Source organism: Pieris rapae, chromosome 5 (genome assembly GCF_905147795.1).
Source record: "Pieris rapae chromosome 5, ilPieRapa1.1, whole genome shotgun sequence".
Lineage (NCBI taxonomy): Eukaryota > Metazoa > Arthropoda > Insecta > Lepidoptera > Pieridae > Pieris > Pieris rapae.
The window spans coordinates 2,167,385-2,185,717 of record NC_059513.1 but is presented as its reverse complement, the minus strand read 5'-3'; the positions used below and the strand labels follow the sequence as shown (position 1 = coordinate 2,185,717).

General features: G+C 33.0%; 2 protein-coding genes across 5 annotated transcripts in view; one reads left to right on the top strand and one right to left on the bottom strand.

The window, feature by feature from the left end:
* The first annotated feature begins 3,871 nt into the window (after positions 1-3,871).
* Positions 3,872-13,372, top strand: LOC110996337 (myrosinase 1-like). The gene is made up of 11 exons (XM_022263956.2): positions 3,872-3,949; positions 4,229-4,335; positions 4,952-5,099; positions 5,996-6,162; positions 8,178-8,438; positions 9,017-9,105; positions 10,095-10,239; positions 10,826-10,986; positions 11,238-11,390; positions 11,790-11,881; positions 12,442-13,372. Exons 1-11 carry the CDS (start codon positions 3,930-3,932, stop codon positions 12,548-12,550), a joined length of 1,452 nt encoding a protein of 483 aa, XP_022119648.2. The 5' UTR covers positions 3,872-3,929; the 3' UTR covers positions 12,551-13,372.
* A 520-nt stretch (positions 13,373-13,892) lies between these two features.
* The window catches only part of LOC110996338 (protein 4.1 homolog), a 53,233-nt gene continuing 48,792 nt past the window's right edge, over positions 13,893-18,333 (bottom strand). For all 4 annotated transcript variants that reach the window (XM_022263957.2, XM_022263958.2, XM_022263959.2 and 1 more), the window contains 4 exons: positions 17,204-17,290; positions 16,376-16,516; positions 16,141-16,251; positions 13,893-15,455 (listed from right to left, as the gene is read on the bottom strand). In XM_022263957.2, the coding sequence (XP_022119649.2) occupies positions 15,384-15,455; positions 16,141-16,251; positions 16,376-16,516; positions 17,204-17,290 (411 nt within the window). In that variant the 3' untranslated portion in view covers positions 13,893-15,383. The remainder of the gene's footprint in view (positions 15,456-16,140; positions 16,252-16,375; positions 16,517-17,203; positions 17,291-18,333) is intronic.

The window sequence follows — 18,333 nt, the reverse complement described above, 5'->3', positions numbered from 1 at the left end:
TGATACCTTATATTTAATTTTATATTTAGATGAAAATAATGAAAACAATAAAATGTGCTTTTTATTACAAATTTTATTTAAAAAAATTAATAGCTGTCCGATTGTGTTTATACTTACAGTGTACTCCTAAATCACTCAGAAGATTTTTACGATGTGGTTATTCTGATAATTGATCTAAAAGCGCCGCTCGAAAAATACCCCGAATCTTTTGTGCACTAAGATTGAATTAATATTCTGTCAATGCCTTGCAGATTTGACATCTCACATGAATTCGACTCGGCAGCGAACTGGAATTCACAAGTCAATTAAAACTCTTCCTCAGTGATTTTCTTGACATATATATATGTGTTTGTATAGATACTTTTACTGGCTATATACTATTATCAGATAAGTCAAGTGTTCGGACTTCAGTAATAAAATTATTTTGTGTTATAATTCTTAGAGTTTGCTGTTTCATGAATCGGAGCATTTTGATGCTTTTTTGAGTTTACAGTTTATTTTGACCCTAGGAGAACATCTTTAATTAAATCGACATTGCTAATTTTGTAGCTGTTGAGATAATTAATAAAGCGATTTTTAGGTGAAATTTACTTAGCTTTAATGCACATTGCACTCCAGTTTTGACAGCCTATTTAAGGTGTAATGTATCGATGTGTTCTTGTAACGTAACAAGTTACATCATCATCGTACAGAAAAGGCTTGCCATATAAAATGATTCAGAGGATACCGGGGCTGGTTGCGACAGGGGTCAGTAGTTACAGTGTCATCGGAACAGAGATGCAGTAGCACCAGACTTTTTGTAATATTGGTGAGCAATCTGTCTTTCAAATAACTTGCTTCGATGGGTGCTAGAAAATTAGCTCAATTTCATACCTGAAGGAGAGACTAAGTGTCTGCGTTACTGCAACTGTAGTAGGAAAATCCGTGCAACCTATAGAATATAGGTGCTTTTTGTTCACGGTGGATTATCGGATTATATTTTCGCCGATGACTCAAGTGGATGAATTTCGAATGTTAAGGTTTAGAAACGCAATGTTTTTAATTAACCAATATTAAATAAATCAAATTTAAAACGTTTCAAACATCCCCAGTCTCCTCCCCATACGTTCAACTAAGTAACATAGCAGTATGCTCAAACTTCACTTCCAATTAATGGACTCCCGTCTAACGCCAGAATACTAATTTCATCTGGATGAAGATAATATTAAAACTTTGCACGGTCCTCTCTTATGCAGATGAGTTCAAGACCTCCTATAGGGAAGGCTTTGTAGAAAATAGGTCGCTTATAAAATTGTTTTTATTATAATGTAATTTACTACTTTAATTTAAAAATTTCAAAAAACCAAAAAGATCTGCTTTGTGACTTAGCCTAAATTAAAATGATTTTTCGGGACTTAGTCCCTTACATAGGCAATGTAACATATATTTTCATAGAACAGAGGGCGATCAGGTAGAAGCGTCATACCCCAATTGGGTTCTTGTGTTGCTGAATTGGTTCCGATCCTAATGTGCCTTTTCCGGTACCTGGTTCAGCACTGTCCTCAACTGCTGGAAGACTGCATCAATACACCATATCCCTAAGGAAGGCGAACGCTCTGACCTGTCCAACTATCATCTAATAGCTATAACCTACTTGTGCTTCAAAATATTGGAATCTGTTATCAGATAGCTCCAGGGGTATCTAGAGGGCCACCTGTAAATTAGCGATTATCAATACGTCTTGTATAAGGTATTTTAACGCTTCTCCTAAGTCTCCTAGTCTATGGGCTCTCCAAGAAATAATGCTACTGTATCTCCTGTTCGGATACTTCCAGCTGAGTTTCATCATCGGACGTCGAGGCAGAATATGAAATTCTACCCGTGAGGCGTCTTCTGTGCGCACCACCGCTAAGTGGAACCAATCCATCGAGATATTTCCGAACTAATTCGACATAAGACTCTTCAAAAAAAGAGCGTAGCAATTCTTGAATGGCTGACAACGCATTCGCGTATTTGAGACTCCAACGGTGGTATCACTTAGCACCTGGTATATAAAAATATTTTTATTTATTTTAGAACAAGGCAAACATATATTATATAGAGTCGTTTAGTGCAAGTAATTCTGTTGGCACTCAGAATAAAATGAAATAAATACATAACGCCAGGTCAAATATTCTTGGCAATTTAGCATTACTAATATTTAAAATAGTTTGCCAATAGTTTAAATAACATTTGGAGTGTAGGTACACATTCACTTCGTAATTATATTCTAATCAAAATACTATTTAAAAATTTAATATATAAAAATAGAAAAACGTTCGTTTTCTTTTACACAAAGTAGTATTGAGAAATAAAGTGAGTGTGAGTAATTAAGTGAGAGTATCGATAGGAATTTCGTATTTTTTATTGTAAAGTGTAAGTATAACTTGCAAAACACCAATCTACCCCTACTTAAAAAAACCCATCATTTCCCGCACTCCATATGGGGATGAAGAATAATATATCTGACAGAGCTAAAGTGGATGTTTCAGATGAATTATATTGGTTTGTAGACTAGAGTTTAAAACATTCTCTATGGAGAGCACAATATATTTCCCTTTGACTTGATCGGAAAAATAACTCATTTCGTTTAATATAGGTTATAATAGCTTCTAATCCAAAACGAGTATAACGTCTACTTATCGAATCACAATAAGGTTTCGTGTTTTGTCTATCGTTTCGTAAGAGCAGGCGCAGGTCAGGATTATTATAGGCCGCCAAGCTTCTAACTCACTTCCCCACTTTAGTTTAAATAAGTCTGTAAAAATTAAGTTAGTGTAAGAAAAGAAAATGAGCAGTGTTGGCCTAGTGGCTCCAACGTGCGACTCTCATACCTGAGGTCGTAGGTTCGATCCCCGGCTGTGCACCAATGGACTTTCTTTCTATGTGAGCATTTAACATTTGCTCGAACGGTGAAGGAAAACATCGTGAGGAAACCGATATGTCTTATACCCAAAAAGTCGACGACGTGTATCAGGCACTGAATCACCTACTTGCCTATTAGATTCAAAAATTGATCATAAAACAGATTCAGAAATTTGTGGCCAAGACCTAAAGAGGTTGTAGTGCCACTGATTTATTTATTGTATTGAAGAATAGAAAATAAGACATACATTAGAAGAAATAAGTTAATACAATGAGTTCTCATAGAGTTGCTCACCGATGTCCATATTAAGCATTCTGATAAACGAGCTAGGTCTGGATATTTATAGTTGCTCCCCTCACACTTTAAAATCGAATTTTGTTTAGTTTTTTGAAATTGTTTCTTTTTGTATTGTTTGTTTTATTTAATAATTGTTTTGATTGATACTTGTATGAGCTCTAAATGTATGTCATGTTTGCCTTTCCGTGCTTGTCACATTAAAAATTGTATTTTGTGTTTGTTTTTACCAATGTAACAGTGTGCCGAGCGTTGGCAAACTTTAACAATAAAAAAAACAAAAAATAGAGTTATCAAATTGCGCATTAGACGAGGGACGGTTATTCTAATTAGAATACTTATCAACAATTTAAATGTACAATTTCGCCACCTAATTAAACGTAATAAATTCTGAAAATAAGTAGAATTATAAAAAAAAATAATAAAAGGAAAGTTTTCTTTATAAATATTGTGAATTATTTTACGGTTTGGTAAAATTATTAATAAACGCTATAAAAAAATACTTAATCGATCTCTGTAAATAAAGTTAGTAGGCATTGTAGAAAAAGGTATTACGTCACTTTAATTAATAACAAACCCCCAATTCTTAAATGTTCCTCTTAGATTTATTGAATACCTTTTAAAACAATTCAATTGTCATTTAAAACGCTTTATATACAAAGCCTTTAGCTTAAGTATGTATCGAAACTTGTGTGAAATTGTCACAATAAAGATGTGACATGCGAATTAGAAGTTATTGTAATTTTTGAACATGTATTGGTTGGTCGTCTGGTAAATAAATATTTTTGTATAATAAAAATAATATTGTAACGACTATTAAATTACGATGATTAGCTCATTACTGTTTACTTAAATACATTAAATATTATACATAAAATATAAAACGGACCAAGGTTTTTAATTAAAATATCTAAAAAAATTCCATTATGTCGAAACATACTTTAATACTAATTTTTTATAGATAAATCCACTTGCCACGTACACGTTTGTAACATATGAGTATTTTCACCGGTATTTTAAATAGTATAAAATACGATTACAATTATTCAGGACTGCGATCGTCACGTGGTGCGAGGCAGCCTCAAAATTCCCAGATGGGTTTCAATTTGGCACAGCCACTTCCGCTTATCAGGTGGAGGGCGGTTGGAACGCAAGTGGTAAGTAAAAATTTCTGACATACATAGCATAACTATTAGCTTTAACGAACGACAGTTGATGGATTAAACAAAAAAAATTACATTACGAAAATGGATATGCATAGATCAGGCATTAAAAAGAATGTTTAATCAAAAATGTATTTTATTTAATTTAAATTATATCTAAAATATATAAATACAGAGCAAAAACTTATTCTTTTTTCTTCGATTTTTTTATGTTTCTGTATTTTTATAACGTCGTGCTTCTAGTGTTTTAGTTTCAGTCTGTATAGATTTGCATGTGTGTCTAATGTATAAACAAAATAAATAGAATACCATCTAGAATCACACGACCGCCAATTTCAAAGTGATTTAAATAAAATTAATTAATAAAGAATCCGAAGAAAGTACGATTCTATTTACACGCTGATAAGAAATGTAAATCGAATTTCCCACGCCCAGTTGTAGGTACGCCGATCTCGACTTCAGAATTGTACGACACAAGGCCTCTTGCGATGTACAAAAACATCGGAATCTGTACATATTGAAAGATACTGAGGCTTGCTCTGAGGACTCATAAATTAAGTCGTTATTTCGTTTCGAAGGATCCAAAATTTTAAGTGTATAATTTTAACAGATAAATCTCCAAGTATCTGGGATGTTTACATTCATGAAAACCCTTCTGCTATCGCCGACCACTCAACTGGAGATGTGGCTTGCGACTCCTACCATCTATGGAAGGAGGATATCTCTTTGGCCCGGACTTTGCAGCTCAATTTTTATCGGTATGTTATAAGTTAGTTACAATTTTCTACCGAACGACGAATATGTCTGTCAGGATTTTAAATAACTAAGAGATACGACTTCCAACTATTCAAAATTCGAGCGTACTACTCCCTCAAAGGTCGACAACGCACCAACTAGAAATGGGTGGCTATGGGCTATGATGACTGCCCCGTTTGGGCAACTCGCAGACTCGTTTGCTCCACTAATATATAAAAAAATTACCTCAAGAAAAATTTAGTATTTGAAAATTCACTCAATTTACTGTAGTATGTTTGTGTTGTGTTTCTCCACCAAATTTTACGTAAATCAAAATGACTATTGAATTTGATATGAGTATCAAGATGATCTTTATGTAGATTAGAAACATTCTAAGTCCATACATAGTTGTTTCAGCAGTTGTTCAAACATGGCTTTTCATTAAACCAGATTTCAGGTTCATTTCTACCCCAGAAATCTCTTTTCTATCAAGAAAATTAAATCATTTCGCCACTTTCACACTTTTTTAATATAGTAAAGAAATACAAATTACTTTAAAAAAAATCAGTGGCGCTACAACCTCTTTAGGTCTTGGCCTCAGACTTCTGAATCTGTTTCATGATCATTTTTAAATCTAATAGGCAAGTAGGTGATCAGCCTCCAGTGCCTGACACACGTCGTCGACTGTTTGGGTCTAAGATATGTCGGTTTCCTCGCGATGTTTTCCTTCACCGTTCGAGCAAATGTTAAATGCGCACATAGAAAGAACGTCTATTGTTGCACAGCCCGGGATCGAAGTTACGACCTCGGGTATGAGAGTCGAACGCTGAAGCCACTAGGCCAACACTGCTCTATTTTATTACAAATTACTTACTTATGAATTAAATACCAACCATCTATCGCGGGAATGTATTCACAGCTTCTCAATATCATGGCCCCGACTCCTACCAGAGGGTTTTTCTAACAACGTGAGCGAAGATGGAACAAGATATTACAACAATCTTATTAACGGTCTTCTTACCGTTGGAATCGAACCCGTTGTCACCCTGTACCACTGGGATTTGCCGCAAAATCTACAAGATTTAGGTAAAAATATGAATAATATTTAATTAAAAATAATTACTTATCTTGTATTAGTTTAAAAACCTGTAACGGTAGGTGTATTAACATAGATATCAAATATAGATGCAAAAGAAAATGTATAGTTATTATAGCAGACTTAGTAAATACATAATTTGATTTTTTAACTTTAATTAGAAGGATTTGTTGCTAGGATAAGATTTTACTTTGTTTACTTGGAGACTTGTATCGCTTTGGGAAAATACTTTTTTGTTTAAAACACTGGTTCATTTATATATACACTTCGTTACTTTAAAAATATATATGAAAAAAACTGGTTACATAAGTTATTAGGTTACGCACGGCCTTAATGCTAATAAGTTATTCCTTCCAAGCAGTCCTAGTATTGAAAAATAAATAAAAGAGATACACAAGGTTTTTTTGAAGGTTCATAAATGAATTAAAAGACTGGGCTGGAGTTCAAAAGCAGGAGTGTTGTGAGCGATTTAGCTATTTCTAAAAGCACAGTTTGATGGTGTCTAACGAATTACGTAGTTGCAATCTTTGTTCATCTTTTTCAATAAAATTAATAGTGATGATAAACCTTCGAACATTATAAAGGAACTAGCTGCACCCGCGAATTTTATTAAGCCGTAAAATGATGTTTTTACCTTTTTTTCATTATTGATTAAGCTTTATAAATTATTTAATAGTACAGTATACACCAAAACCCACTAAGGGGCATCTAAGTGCCTAGGCACCTCAGTACATATTTCTTTAAATTCCTTAACTTAAGAGTTAAAAAAACATGTTTATACCTTATGAAAAAAAACAAAACATAAAAAGTACCTATTAAGGATTTCTCACAGTTCAAGTAAAGAATTAAAGAAAACTCGAATTCAGCCGCCTGCGAGTTTTGCGCGACATATTTTTTATTAATTTAATTACAATCACAATAAATTTTAATTATTTCCTTAAAATAATAAAATAAGTATTGTGGATTAATAGGTGCTTTATCAATAGATATAAAAAGCAACAATCTACAATAACCTTAGTGCTTATATACTAAATTCGCTACATAAATCAATCAACATTGGTTATTCTTCAGGAAGAGCATTGTCATATTATGTACAGAGATAATTTTTCTAGAGAATTTTAAATGGACAACCCGACATTACGGCTAGTATATCTCTTTAGTTACTACTATTGTTAGGAACTATGTAATGGTAATACAAAAGAACCATATCTAAAATATTACGTAGTAATGGTTCAAATGAAGAAAACTTAAAAATGTATGAAACTTGACAACAAAACAAATTCATATGTGTGTCTAATAGGTAAATACCTATTAGACACACATATATATGGATCTGTAGTTGTTACTCTATTGTTTTCTAAATATGTAAGAACGATAGAAATATTAACAGCTAATTATAAAACAATGTTTTCTGCTTTGAACCAAACTAATGCTAATTGCCGAAAAATTGCTGTAGGTATTATTTCTATTACAAATGGATTTTTTGTTATAAACAAAGGAATGGAAAATGTATCGCGACTTTAATTGTCTTCTTGGATTCAGTTTTTATAATAATCCTCGCTCATGGACACTCGCAATACCTGGGACTAACCGACTTTTCTTGAAATAGTCATTAGTTTTTCGGAATATAGAGTTAGAATATATAGTTTTAATAATTGATAAAATTACTTGTCAAATAATTTTTTTTTTATATTCACTTGTTTTATAAACAGAATTTGTATAAAAATTATGTCAAAATATTTTAGATGGAAGGCCGAATTACGACATAAACTTCTCTTCGACTCTTACGGAAAACTTTATTGTGATGACAAATCTAACAGCTTAAAATAATTCGTAAATTATAAAATAGTAATAATTTTAATTAACATAATAATGACTGTTTCCCATAAAAATACAAATGAAGTAAGCGACAGTGTCCCTTAATATTGCATTTCGTCTTCATAATCTGATGTTAATAATTTCACCCATCGCCGGTAGTTTATATACATTATTATAAATCTTTCAGGAGGCTGGACCAACAGTAAAATAGTGGATTGGTTTGTAGCGTATTCCCGTGTGGCGTTCACGCTTTTTGGGGATCGAGTTAAGACCTGGGTTACCATAAATGAACCGACGAGCTTCTGTAATGTGGGGTATGAGACCGGGATACTAGCACCTGGGATAACCAGCCCTGGGATTGGAGAATATCTTTGCGCTAAAAATGCTTTACTGAGTCATGCGAAGGCATACAGACTGTATGAACAGGAGTTTAAAGATAAATATAAAGGTATTGTATTAAAAAATATAATTATATGTGTGTATATTATATATCATAAAGCCTAACTAGAGTTGTAGACGTAACAACAAATGATGTGTAAATAAAACTTGATTTGCAATATGTCAAAGTTCTCTTATTTATGTGTTAAGATTTTTTTTCACTTGTAAATACAATAAATAAGAAGATGTGTAAAATTGCATATATTAAGTAGCAATTTCTCGTCATATATGCATATCTGCTTCATAGAAATCTGACATACAATAAAACAGTTCTTTTATCGAGGCAGAATACGAAATTCCACCCGTACCACCTCGACGTCCGCCGTTCCACAACTGCGCGTTTTTCAAGGCAGTTTTTGCCGCACACCACCACTTTGTGGAACCAGCTGCCCACTGAAGTATTTCCGAACCAATTCGACTTAGAGTCCTTCAAGAAAGAGCGTACCAATTCTTAAAAGCCGGCAGCGCGAGAGCGTTCTGGGAGTGTCCATGGGCAGCGGTATCACTTAACCTCAATGAGCCTCGTTCTCGTTTGCCTCGTGTTAAATAAAAAAATACGGCCTTCAAAACTTGTATTCTCTTTTTTAGGGCAAGTTGGTTTGACAGACCAACACGTGTGGTATGAGCCAAAGACTCCTTTCCAGGAACAAAATGCGCAGATGGCACGGGAACTTGGCGTAAGTTTGTTCTAATAAACAAATCAACAGTTTTTTACTAAAAATATTGTCATACATTATTTATTTCCGAGCAACTAGTATTGATAAAATTATTCCACATTCCTTTTTCAATATGTACTTGTTCTATTTACTATTCTGTTTCTAATCACTTGTACATAAATAACCTAGATTATGAAACCTGAAACACTTGAAATATCCTCGTGAATCAATCCAGGATTTTATATATTACTAGTTGGTGCTAGATGCAAAATAATATTTGGCCAAATGATGTACCGTTAAAGACATATTTTATCTACTTTAAATACGAGAAGCGATAAAAGTTTCTATTTTCATTTAGGAATCAATATATTACTACCAGATTTGCATTTGAAGTAAATTATCAATTTTTATTGTAGTTATGGTTCACTATTTTGGGTATTACACATAAGACAAAGATAAACTGTGGCGAGCTTTTTTGTAGGATTATTTAAGATTAACGTTTCCATCATACATATGTGTTACTATGGGTTTTGGTAGCGCACGCCAGCATAGCTCGCAGATGTTAGATTTTTTCCTACTTTATCCTATAGACAAGAATTCACACAATATCTTTATTCTGATGTATAAGTTGTAAAGTTTCATTAAAATCCATTCAGTAGTTTTTACGTGAAAGAGTAACAAACATCCATCCATATTTACAAATTTTCGGGTTTATAATATTAGTATAATTTAACTCAAACGATGTTGTTATTTTATAGTCATTTTAGCTTGTTATTTTATAGGCTTTGTTATTTTATAGGCTTTTTTATTTTATATGCTTCAACTTTTCTCTAGAACTCAATTAGATATCTCTCATCTTTAAAGCATACGAGCTTTTTCCTGGGTTTATTTTGCATTTCAGTAAATCCAGAAATTACCCTATACAATCATATCCCTAAAATAACGTAAGTTAGTAAATTCTTTATAATATTAGTACAGATTGGAAACATGCGTAATGATTGATTTTACAGCAATTATACACCTTTCCGATATTCTCCGATATTGGTGGATGGCCTCCCAATATCGAGTCTATTATAGCCAGAAATAGTAGAGCTGAAAAGTTCTCAAGTTCTAGACTTCCTGTGTTCACTGAAGAAGAAAAAAAGCTAGTCAAAGGTATGTAAAAATAAACCTAATTCAGTGTTAGTACGATACGGTTCTATCTACTCCTCAGAGGAAAAGATTTTTTGGTTCAGACATACCGGCTTCCTCGCAAAGATTTCGTGTGAAGAAAGGAAGTTGTGATGTTCCTCAGAGAGTTCTTTGACTAGTCTAACTACTGTCTGTTCGGCCCAAACTCAGTTTTGGTCGGAATGTCGGTAACAGTTAGAGCGATTAATTTCTGCGAATTATAAATCGCCAAACAATAAGGACAATACGAAGTTAAATATGGTGTTTCTTTAGCCAATAATATGGATGTATTGAAAACCTTCTAATAACACCTAAAAGGATTAAATTTTGATTTCTATATTAATTGCTTTTTTTTTAAGGTTCATAAATATAGCTAACACAATTTTCCTCCACTAAGCGAGTGTTTACCGCTTACAGTGCACAACCTTGGTTACAATCTACGACCATAAGAATAACACTGTTCATATTGGCCTAGTGTATCAATGGTTTCAAAAAATAGACCGAGTAAAATAGTTGACATTACGACTTGAACCAAAGGAACTACTTAACAGTTGTATTTATTGTGATACAGGTTCAGCTGACTTCTGTGGTGTTAATTACTATACCTCCCGACTCGTTGAAAAAGCGTGTCACCAAGAACAGAAGACTTTCTGGCCATTGTATGGAAGCCCGGAGCTTGACTTGGCTTTCTCATATAATTCTACTTGGCTACCGCGTTACAATTGGCTCGCGGTATGTATTTAAAATTCGAAATTAATAACACGCAAATAATGTGATACGCGAACAGATTTAACACTGTTTTAAATATAACTGTGTGTTGGGCTTGTGTTTTCAGCATTCGTAGGCCCAGCTTTCTGTCTATGTGCGCATTGCCCGTACGGTGAATCACATCTCATCATGTGAAACGAGATCTACAAAAAATCTAATTTATTATCTCATATGAGTTTAATATTGACGCACACATATATGTTAGAGTTTTTCAGAGCTATCCCCCTGGAATCCGTCGACTTTTGAAGTCATTGACGGAGCGTTATGGGAATATAGAAATAAAAATCTTTGAGAATGGTTTTGGGACGTCCGATGCTTCCCTCAATGACACCATAAGAGTGCAGTATATTAGGGATCATTTGGAGCAGGTATGTTACTTCTGTTTGCAAGAATAATATGTGTTTGCATAACGAAAATTTTATTAAAAGGAGCAAACAAGAAACTCGGTTACTCCAGTTATTAAGTATAACATTATTTTATTCAGTCTTATTTATAATGTGGCACAATGGTATCAGCTTCGTGTTTTGATTGTGAGCACGATGTTATATAGAAACATAATGATGCAATGAAACAAAAAAAAACAATATTATATAATTTTTATTTTGTTTTATTTTGGCATTAAATTAATATATCACAATAAATTACTCTGCTATTCGTAGTTTAAATATCTCCTGGTTACAATTATATTACATTCGCCGTCTTGATGTCTCAAAACAGCTGACAGCAATGTCTTGCATTCCAAGATAATAAGATCTAAACCCCAACAGGTTCTATTGTCTATAACAGAAGATGGCGTAAATGTCACAGCCTACACTGCGTGGGCTCTAATTGATAACTTTGAGTGGAACAGTGGATTTAAGTAAGTACTTTAAATATTTAATACATTTTAGCGCATAGTAAACACCAGATATTTTCTACGAATTTTAAAGGAAAAGTTAAACAAACATAGGAGCTACAACATGTATATATCATTACCAACATTGATAAAATTGTTAAATTTATATAATATTAGAATATTAAATATTGTTGTAATTCCAAATATCCATGTCGTCCAGTTGTAGTACCAGGTACAAAATTCATTCCTTGATTTTTTTATTACGTTTTTTTTTTATTTAAAAAAATTATATATTACATCACAGTATGTTTGTTACATTAGAACACCGCTGTGGTTTGTATTAATGTAACCAAAGCAATGTTATTTAAGAATGCGACAAATGCATATAGAAGTAGTTTAAATGTAAATATTAATTTATATAATGCTAATTCATAGAATTCTCAATTATCAGCATGTCATAAGATCTTCGGCCATATAATAATGTAAGCAAGGAAATTTATTGCATCTTTTTTGTGATAAATTAATAAACTTTTCTCTTTATTGCAACTTTTTTGTCATAATTTAATAAAATTTTCTCTTTACAGGCCTAGATTTGGCATCGTCCACGTTGATTATAACGATCCGAATCTAAAGCGCACACCTAGAGCCTCCGCGTACTATTACGCAGATGTAATAAAGAAAAGAGAAATTTGATATACTTCTTGGCATCAGTACCAGTGCATGTTATAATCAATTTATACATACAGGATATCAATTTTAATGTTTAAATGCTAGAGAATAACCCTATTTATAAAAAAGATCTAAAACTGTTTTAATTAAAATAGTCCTATCTATTTCAGTCAAATTGTACTATAATGAAAATAGATAGAATAGTGCTTTTGTTAGTGTCAAGTGTACAAGGATATAATTAAGTATATCTTTTAAGTTCACGTATAGTTGAAAGTAATAAGGTATTGGGACAGATGTTACAAAACATCACCTTGTCAGCATAATTTATTCGAAACAAACAAAATATAAGCAAAAACTTTTGCACGCTATTTTACGGATGATTTATTGAGTCAAGATTATTGTTTCGAAACGGTATTCATTATAAAATATTCAGTTTGCTATTAAGAATTCTGTAGGGGCAACTAAATGTCGACATGCCGCTATATTATTAGTTTTGTATAAAACTATTTAACTGTAGTCCTACTTGTACTGCCAACTAGAAAGCTGCACACACTTCCTTCAATCTTCCATTTATAATAACAAACCTAATATAATATAATATGCAACCAGTAAATCATAAGACGTAACAGTTACGCACTTGCCACATGTTTTGTAAGAGTTCAAGAAACAGCATGATAAGAATTTTATATAATCCTTTTTCAACAGTAATTTCCTACAGCTGCATATAACAAGAGACATAACTGACCTGTAGATTACGGCTCATATAATTAACTAAAATTTAATTCGCCATAATTTTTACTATTAAATTCTTAAAAGGCCGGCAACGCACTCGCGAGCCCTCTAGCATCGAGTGTCCCTGGGCGGCGTTATCACTTAACTTCAGGTGAGCCTCCTGCCCGTTTGCCCCCTGTTCTATAAACATTCATTCCGAAACAAAACTTTGCATTCCGTTTCAATATGACTGGTAAACAGCATATTAAACGCGTTGGCACGTATAGGCATGTCAGTCCAATGATAACAAAACGCATTGTTTCCTTTTGCATTTTACAGTCATTACGAAATTTACTAATATCAATTATAACCAGTCAACTCGGTACATATATGATTAACGCCTACATGATATTTGCCTTTATTTCGTTCCTATTTCTTACGTACATTAAAATAGAAACTTACGACTTCCACTCTAACCATTACATTCTAACCATTCTCGCCCCACTTGACATACAGTCGTAAGTAATTTGACTGTCAAGTTTTAGTTCCATATAATATAAAAAAAAATCGTAAAATTAGTTCACAAGTAATTTGAGAGCTGATCTGTAAGTTAGTAACAGAATCACAATGTTAATTTGTGTAAATAAAAGTCGTATTAAAACAAAGCATATTTTATTGTTTTCATTATATTACTTCATCTCAATATAAAATCATCCGGAGTTGGGACTCTTAGAAAAATAAACATCTTCAATAAATATAAGACAACACAAGTTGACAATATGTACAGTCGAGCAGAAAATTACTATTAAAACAAAATATTATTTTTAAATTTAATACACGCTGTATTATTTATTTTATTATTTTCAAAAGAATTGCAAAAACATAAAATACGATCTTATCTTAGAGATCGTTTGGGACATTGCACAAAATCAATTTGTCATAAATTATGGTTATGTTTTTCCCTTCGACTGTACTGTGCCTGTCACAGAGCCGCCACTAAAAATTATTATGGCAACACTTCAACCCTATGACGTCACAAAACAATAAAATGTCAAATTAAAAAAGTATAAATCTGATTCACAATCAGCGTAACATAGACTTAATTATAGAAAAAGAACATATATCTAGCGTTTACCAAGTAGTAATAATTGTACAATACCAGCTAAAAACCGTAAAAGTCTTATGTTCTGTGAACTATGAGTGTTGTCAATTGTCATTTTCGTTAAGATGAAAGAATTCAGGCACAGAACATAAAAGTTTTACAGGTTGAAAATAAGTGATCTAGGTACTAATTTGTGAAACCCAGGTATATTGGAATGTCCTGTATAAACAACATGGTGATGCATTATAATCTCTTGCATTGGTCGTATTGTAAATTTGTGCCAGTAGTGATACTAAACAACGATAAGCCGAATGGAGTAAAAAACAAGTTAGATTTAAAACAATATCTATGGCATCAGTCTTTAGTCTATGCCAGATCCATCCAAGTCTATCTTCCAAGTGAATGCGACGTTAATACATAATTCTATGTAATTTTAGTAGATAAACTCGAATAGCGAGTCCACGCGATTTCACCTCGTAATTTACTCCCGCACAAGCCTTAATCCAAACTTGAGAAACACACAAGACAGAATTTAATATCTAATACCTAAATAGCACCTAAATGGTGTAATATAGAAACAGTAATAGCAACATGTTATAAATATCTTAACACACTTTAGCTCTCGACTCGGATTCCCGCCAAAACATCCGTCAACGTCAACTGTCAAAACTGTCAGATGTCATGGTTTTATCGATTTTAATCGGGTTTTAGAGAGAAATTATCACTAAATAACGGTGGTTTATCTCGTGTGACATTTTAAAGCTAAATCGACAAATTGAATATCAACACGAACACTTAAATGGCATCAGGCCCAGGTTCCGTCTTAGCCTAAGCTTAAAAATCGTTAAAAATGCTGCAAATTAACCTTAATGTATTTTTACAATCGCATAATCTATAGTGCGTTTTCGAAACATCGATATAATAAAAAAATTACAATTATAAACGATTATAATTATAAATAACTTATAATAATATTCGCAGTGATGTTACCCTCCATATACAGAATCGAGTCTTATCTTAATGTTAGACGGTAAAGGAGCACGATTAAGGCTGTGTGCTCTGTTGTTGGATTTCAATTTTCTCGACCGTCATATCAGGGTTCATCGCTGTGGCCTCCTAAAAATACAAAAAAAAAAAACATTAAATATTTTCAAAATTAGACTGTGTATGCACAATGACTTCTTATGGACTATGTATTCTTTACTAGTACATATTTTGTTTCGTATCCGTAGCTCTGATGTTGCTTTGATATTCCATACTATATATACACTACATGCATAAATTAATTTGACACCTTCGTGGAATGCTTTCCCTCCCACCACATTCCACCATCTACCGCTCTCGTCCTTGACTCAACATTACGATCAGTAAATTAAATACTACCGTTATACGCAGGCGTCCTTTGTTTTTTATATTTGTTTTATTAACCTATGGATATAGAACTGTTTCCAAAAAATATACCTACATTTAACCGTCTTATTGATGAACGTTGATATTATAAATAATCAATAGATACCTACTATCGCAAGTATCGAGGGGCCTTAAAGATTACTTGATTTTTTTATACAATTAGTACATCACTATGACGTCATTACAGCGAGGTGCCTAATTAACTTCTGCATAAAATTAAGTAAAAGTCGATAAGATAGGTATCGGTGTCGGATCGCTATTGGAAGTCAGAAAAGAAGGGACCCTACACTTATAATCAAATTTCATTCAATTCAAAATTTTCAAATCCGAAAACTGATTACATTGAACACAGATAATACAAACAAAGCAGAATATTTAGTAAATTGTTTACCTGAATAGCCTCAGCCAATGCCCTATCGTGATCAATAGGATCGCCATCAGATTGTATAGTGATCTTCTGTTCCACTCGCGTCTCCACTACTCCATTACGCTCTGTCTTGTACTGGAATAAAATTTATTTTATTATAATTTTGTTTTTTTTAAGTAAGTAAACCCTATTAACTTACTTTTAAAATTATTCATAAAAATATTTTTTCATTAAAATTTAGTCACACGGAAATACTCACAGTAATAGTCTCAACGGTACGCGTCTTGGAACTGATAGTTTGCGAGGAGACCACTTCTTCGCCCGCCAGTTGTTCAGCATTTTCTTCTTCAGTTGGCTCAGGGCTTTGCGAGAAAGACGTCACTTGCGGGCCTACGCTGCTCTGTAATACGACCACCATGATTATATCGTTGCCAAGGAAACATCTGTTGATGATTTAAAGAGGTCCAACGATACTGGGGCCGTAATAGCGAAATTCAAAAGATTTATGGATGTTATTTCAAACTAAATTGCTTAGAAATGATGACGTGGCTACAAATCACGCGTATGTGTGTATGTATTGAACATCCGATAAATTTGAATGGTAAAATAACCTAAGGAACTTTATCAATGTACGACACATCCATCAGGAATCACTTTATAGTAGAAAATGAAACCTAAAATTTGGTTTGCCCAGGACTTGGCAGGTACTGAAACACTTCCTACATAATCTTGGATGTATCTTGTGTACGTTGGGTAGAACTTAATTCCCGGAAATTAAAACACACTAAAAAATATCCTGGTAAAACATTTTTAACCTGATCTTTTATAACCTACATTAATAAATAAAATAAAAAATAAAGATATAAAATCTTTATCGATCGATCGAGATAAATCTGTCCAATTCATGTACTTTTTATAGGTTCTGCCATTGATGAATACTAGTGGTAACCCAACTGCTTCCCTATTCTTAAAAGTCGGGGGCTCGCAAGTCCCCTGGCATTTAGTGATCGGCGGTATCATTTAACATCAGATGAGCCTTCTGCTCGTTTGGCTCCTGTTCTATAAAAAAAATAGGCCTACTTCCTACCTTGGTGGTAGCGCTTTGCACCATGCTACCGAAGGGAGCATTGCCCATCGCCGTTGAGGTTGTGGTAGTGCGGTAAACGCCAGGCTCCTAAAATTATAATAATTAATAATAAACAACAGAATACTACCGGATATAAAAATATGTGTTTTATGATACTGAGAATTTCATCTGTAATATATTGAATTGTATAGCTGTCATGAAACCAATTCTCTAGATATAAAGCAATATATTGTAAAATTAATTTTAACAATCACTAATAAAAATTAAACGAAATTGTGTGTAATAAAATAAAATGTATTGTGTCTCGACGATGTATTAATATAAATATTTTAATAATACATATATATATTCATATACGCGGCTAAGGAAATGTTCTGATTGTGAGGAATATACAAATATACATTATGTCATTAACGATAAACTACTAAACAATTTTACAATAATTATATCCAATTAAAGCTATCAAAAAATGGCTGAATATTCTTGCTATTTAAATAATGCTTTGTAATTATAACATACTTTTATAACCTACCTGTAATAGTAATTCGTAATTAACGCACAACATTAAGGTGTATTGTCTAAGACAATTTCTACTCTGTATCAAGGTGTACTTGACCACACACACATTCTAAATCACATGCTCGTCATGCCGACTTCATGCACACAAAACATGAAACTTTACCTTCAAATCTGGACATAATACCTGCTTTAAATTACAAACAGTATGAAATCGATATTGTCTCAAGGACAATCGACATCTTATTACCTAAACTAAAACGAATTTCATAAAATATCCCAGTTTAAGAATAGTATCAACCGATGAAAATCGCACCTCGACTGTTGATAGTCGCCCTAATAACATAATTTGACAACGCCAGTCCCGCGGAAAGAGAACCAATGTGGCAGTTATCCAAAGTAATATTATCTAGTTGATAAAAGGGTCTAGGACTAGTGCTAGACAGGCTACTTCTTCGTGTTGTTTGATGATAGCAAACAGAGTACCGAGAGTTTTTATGCCGATTTTTTCTCTCGACCTACACCTTCTTGGCCGATGAGTAGGGATGCCTACAGATTCAAATTTAATGACGTGGAATAAGTGATACCTGTATCTTATATTATGGAACATAAGT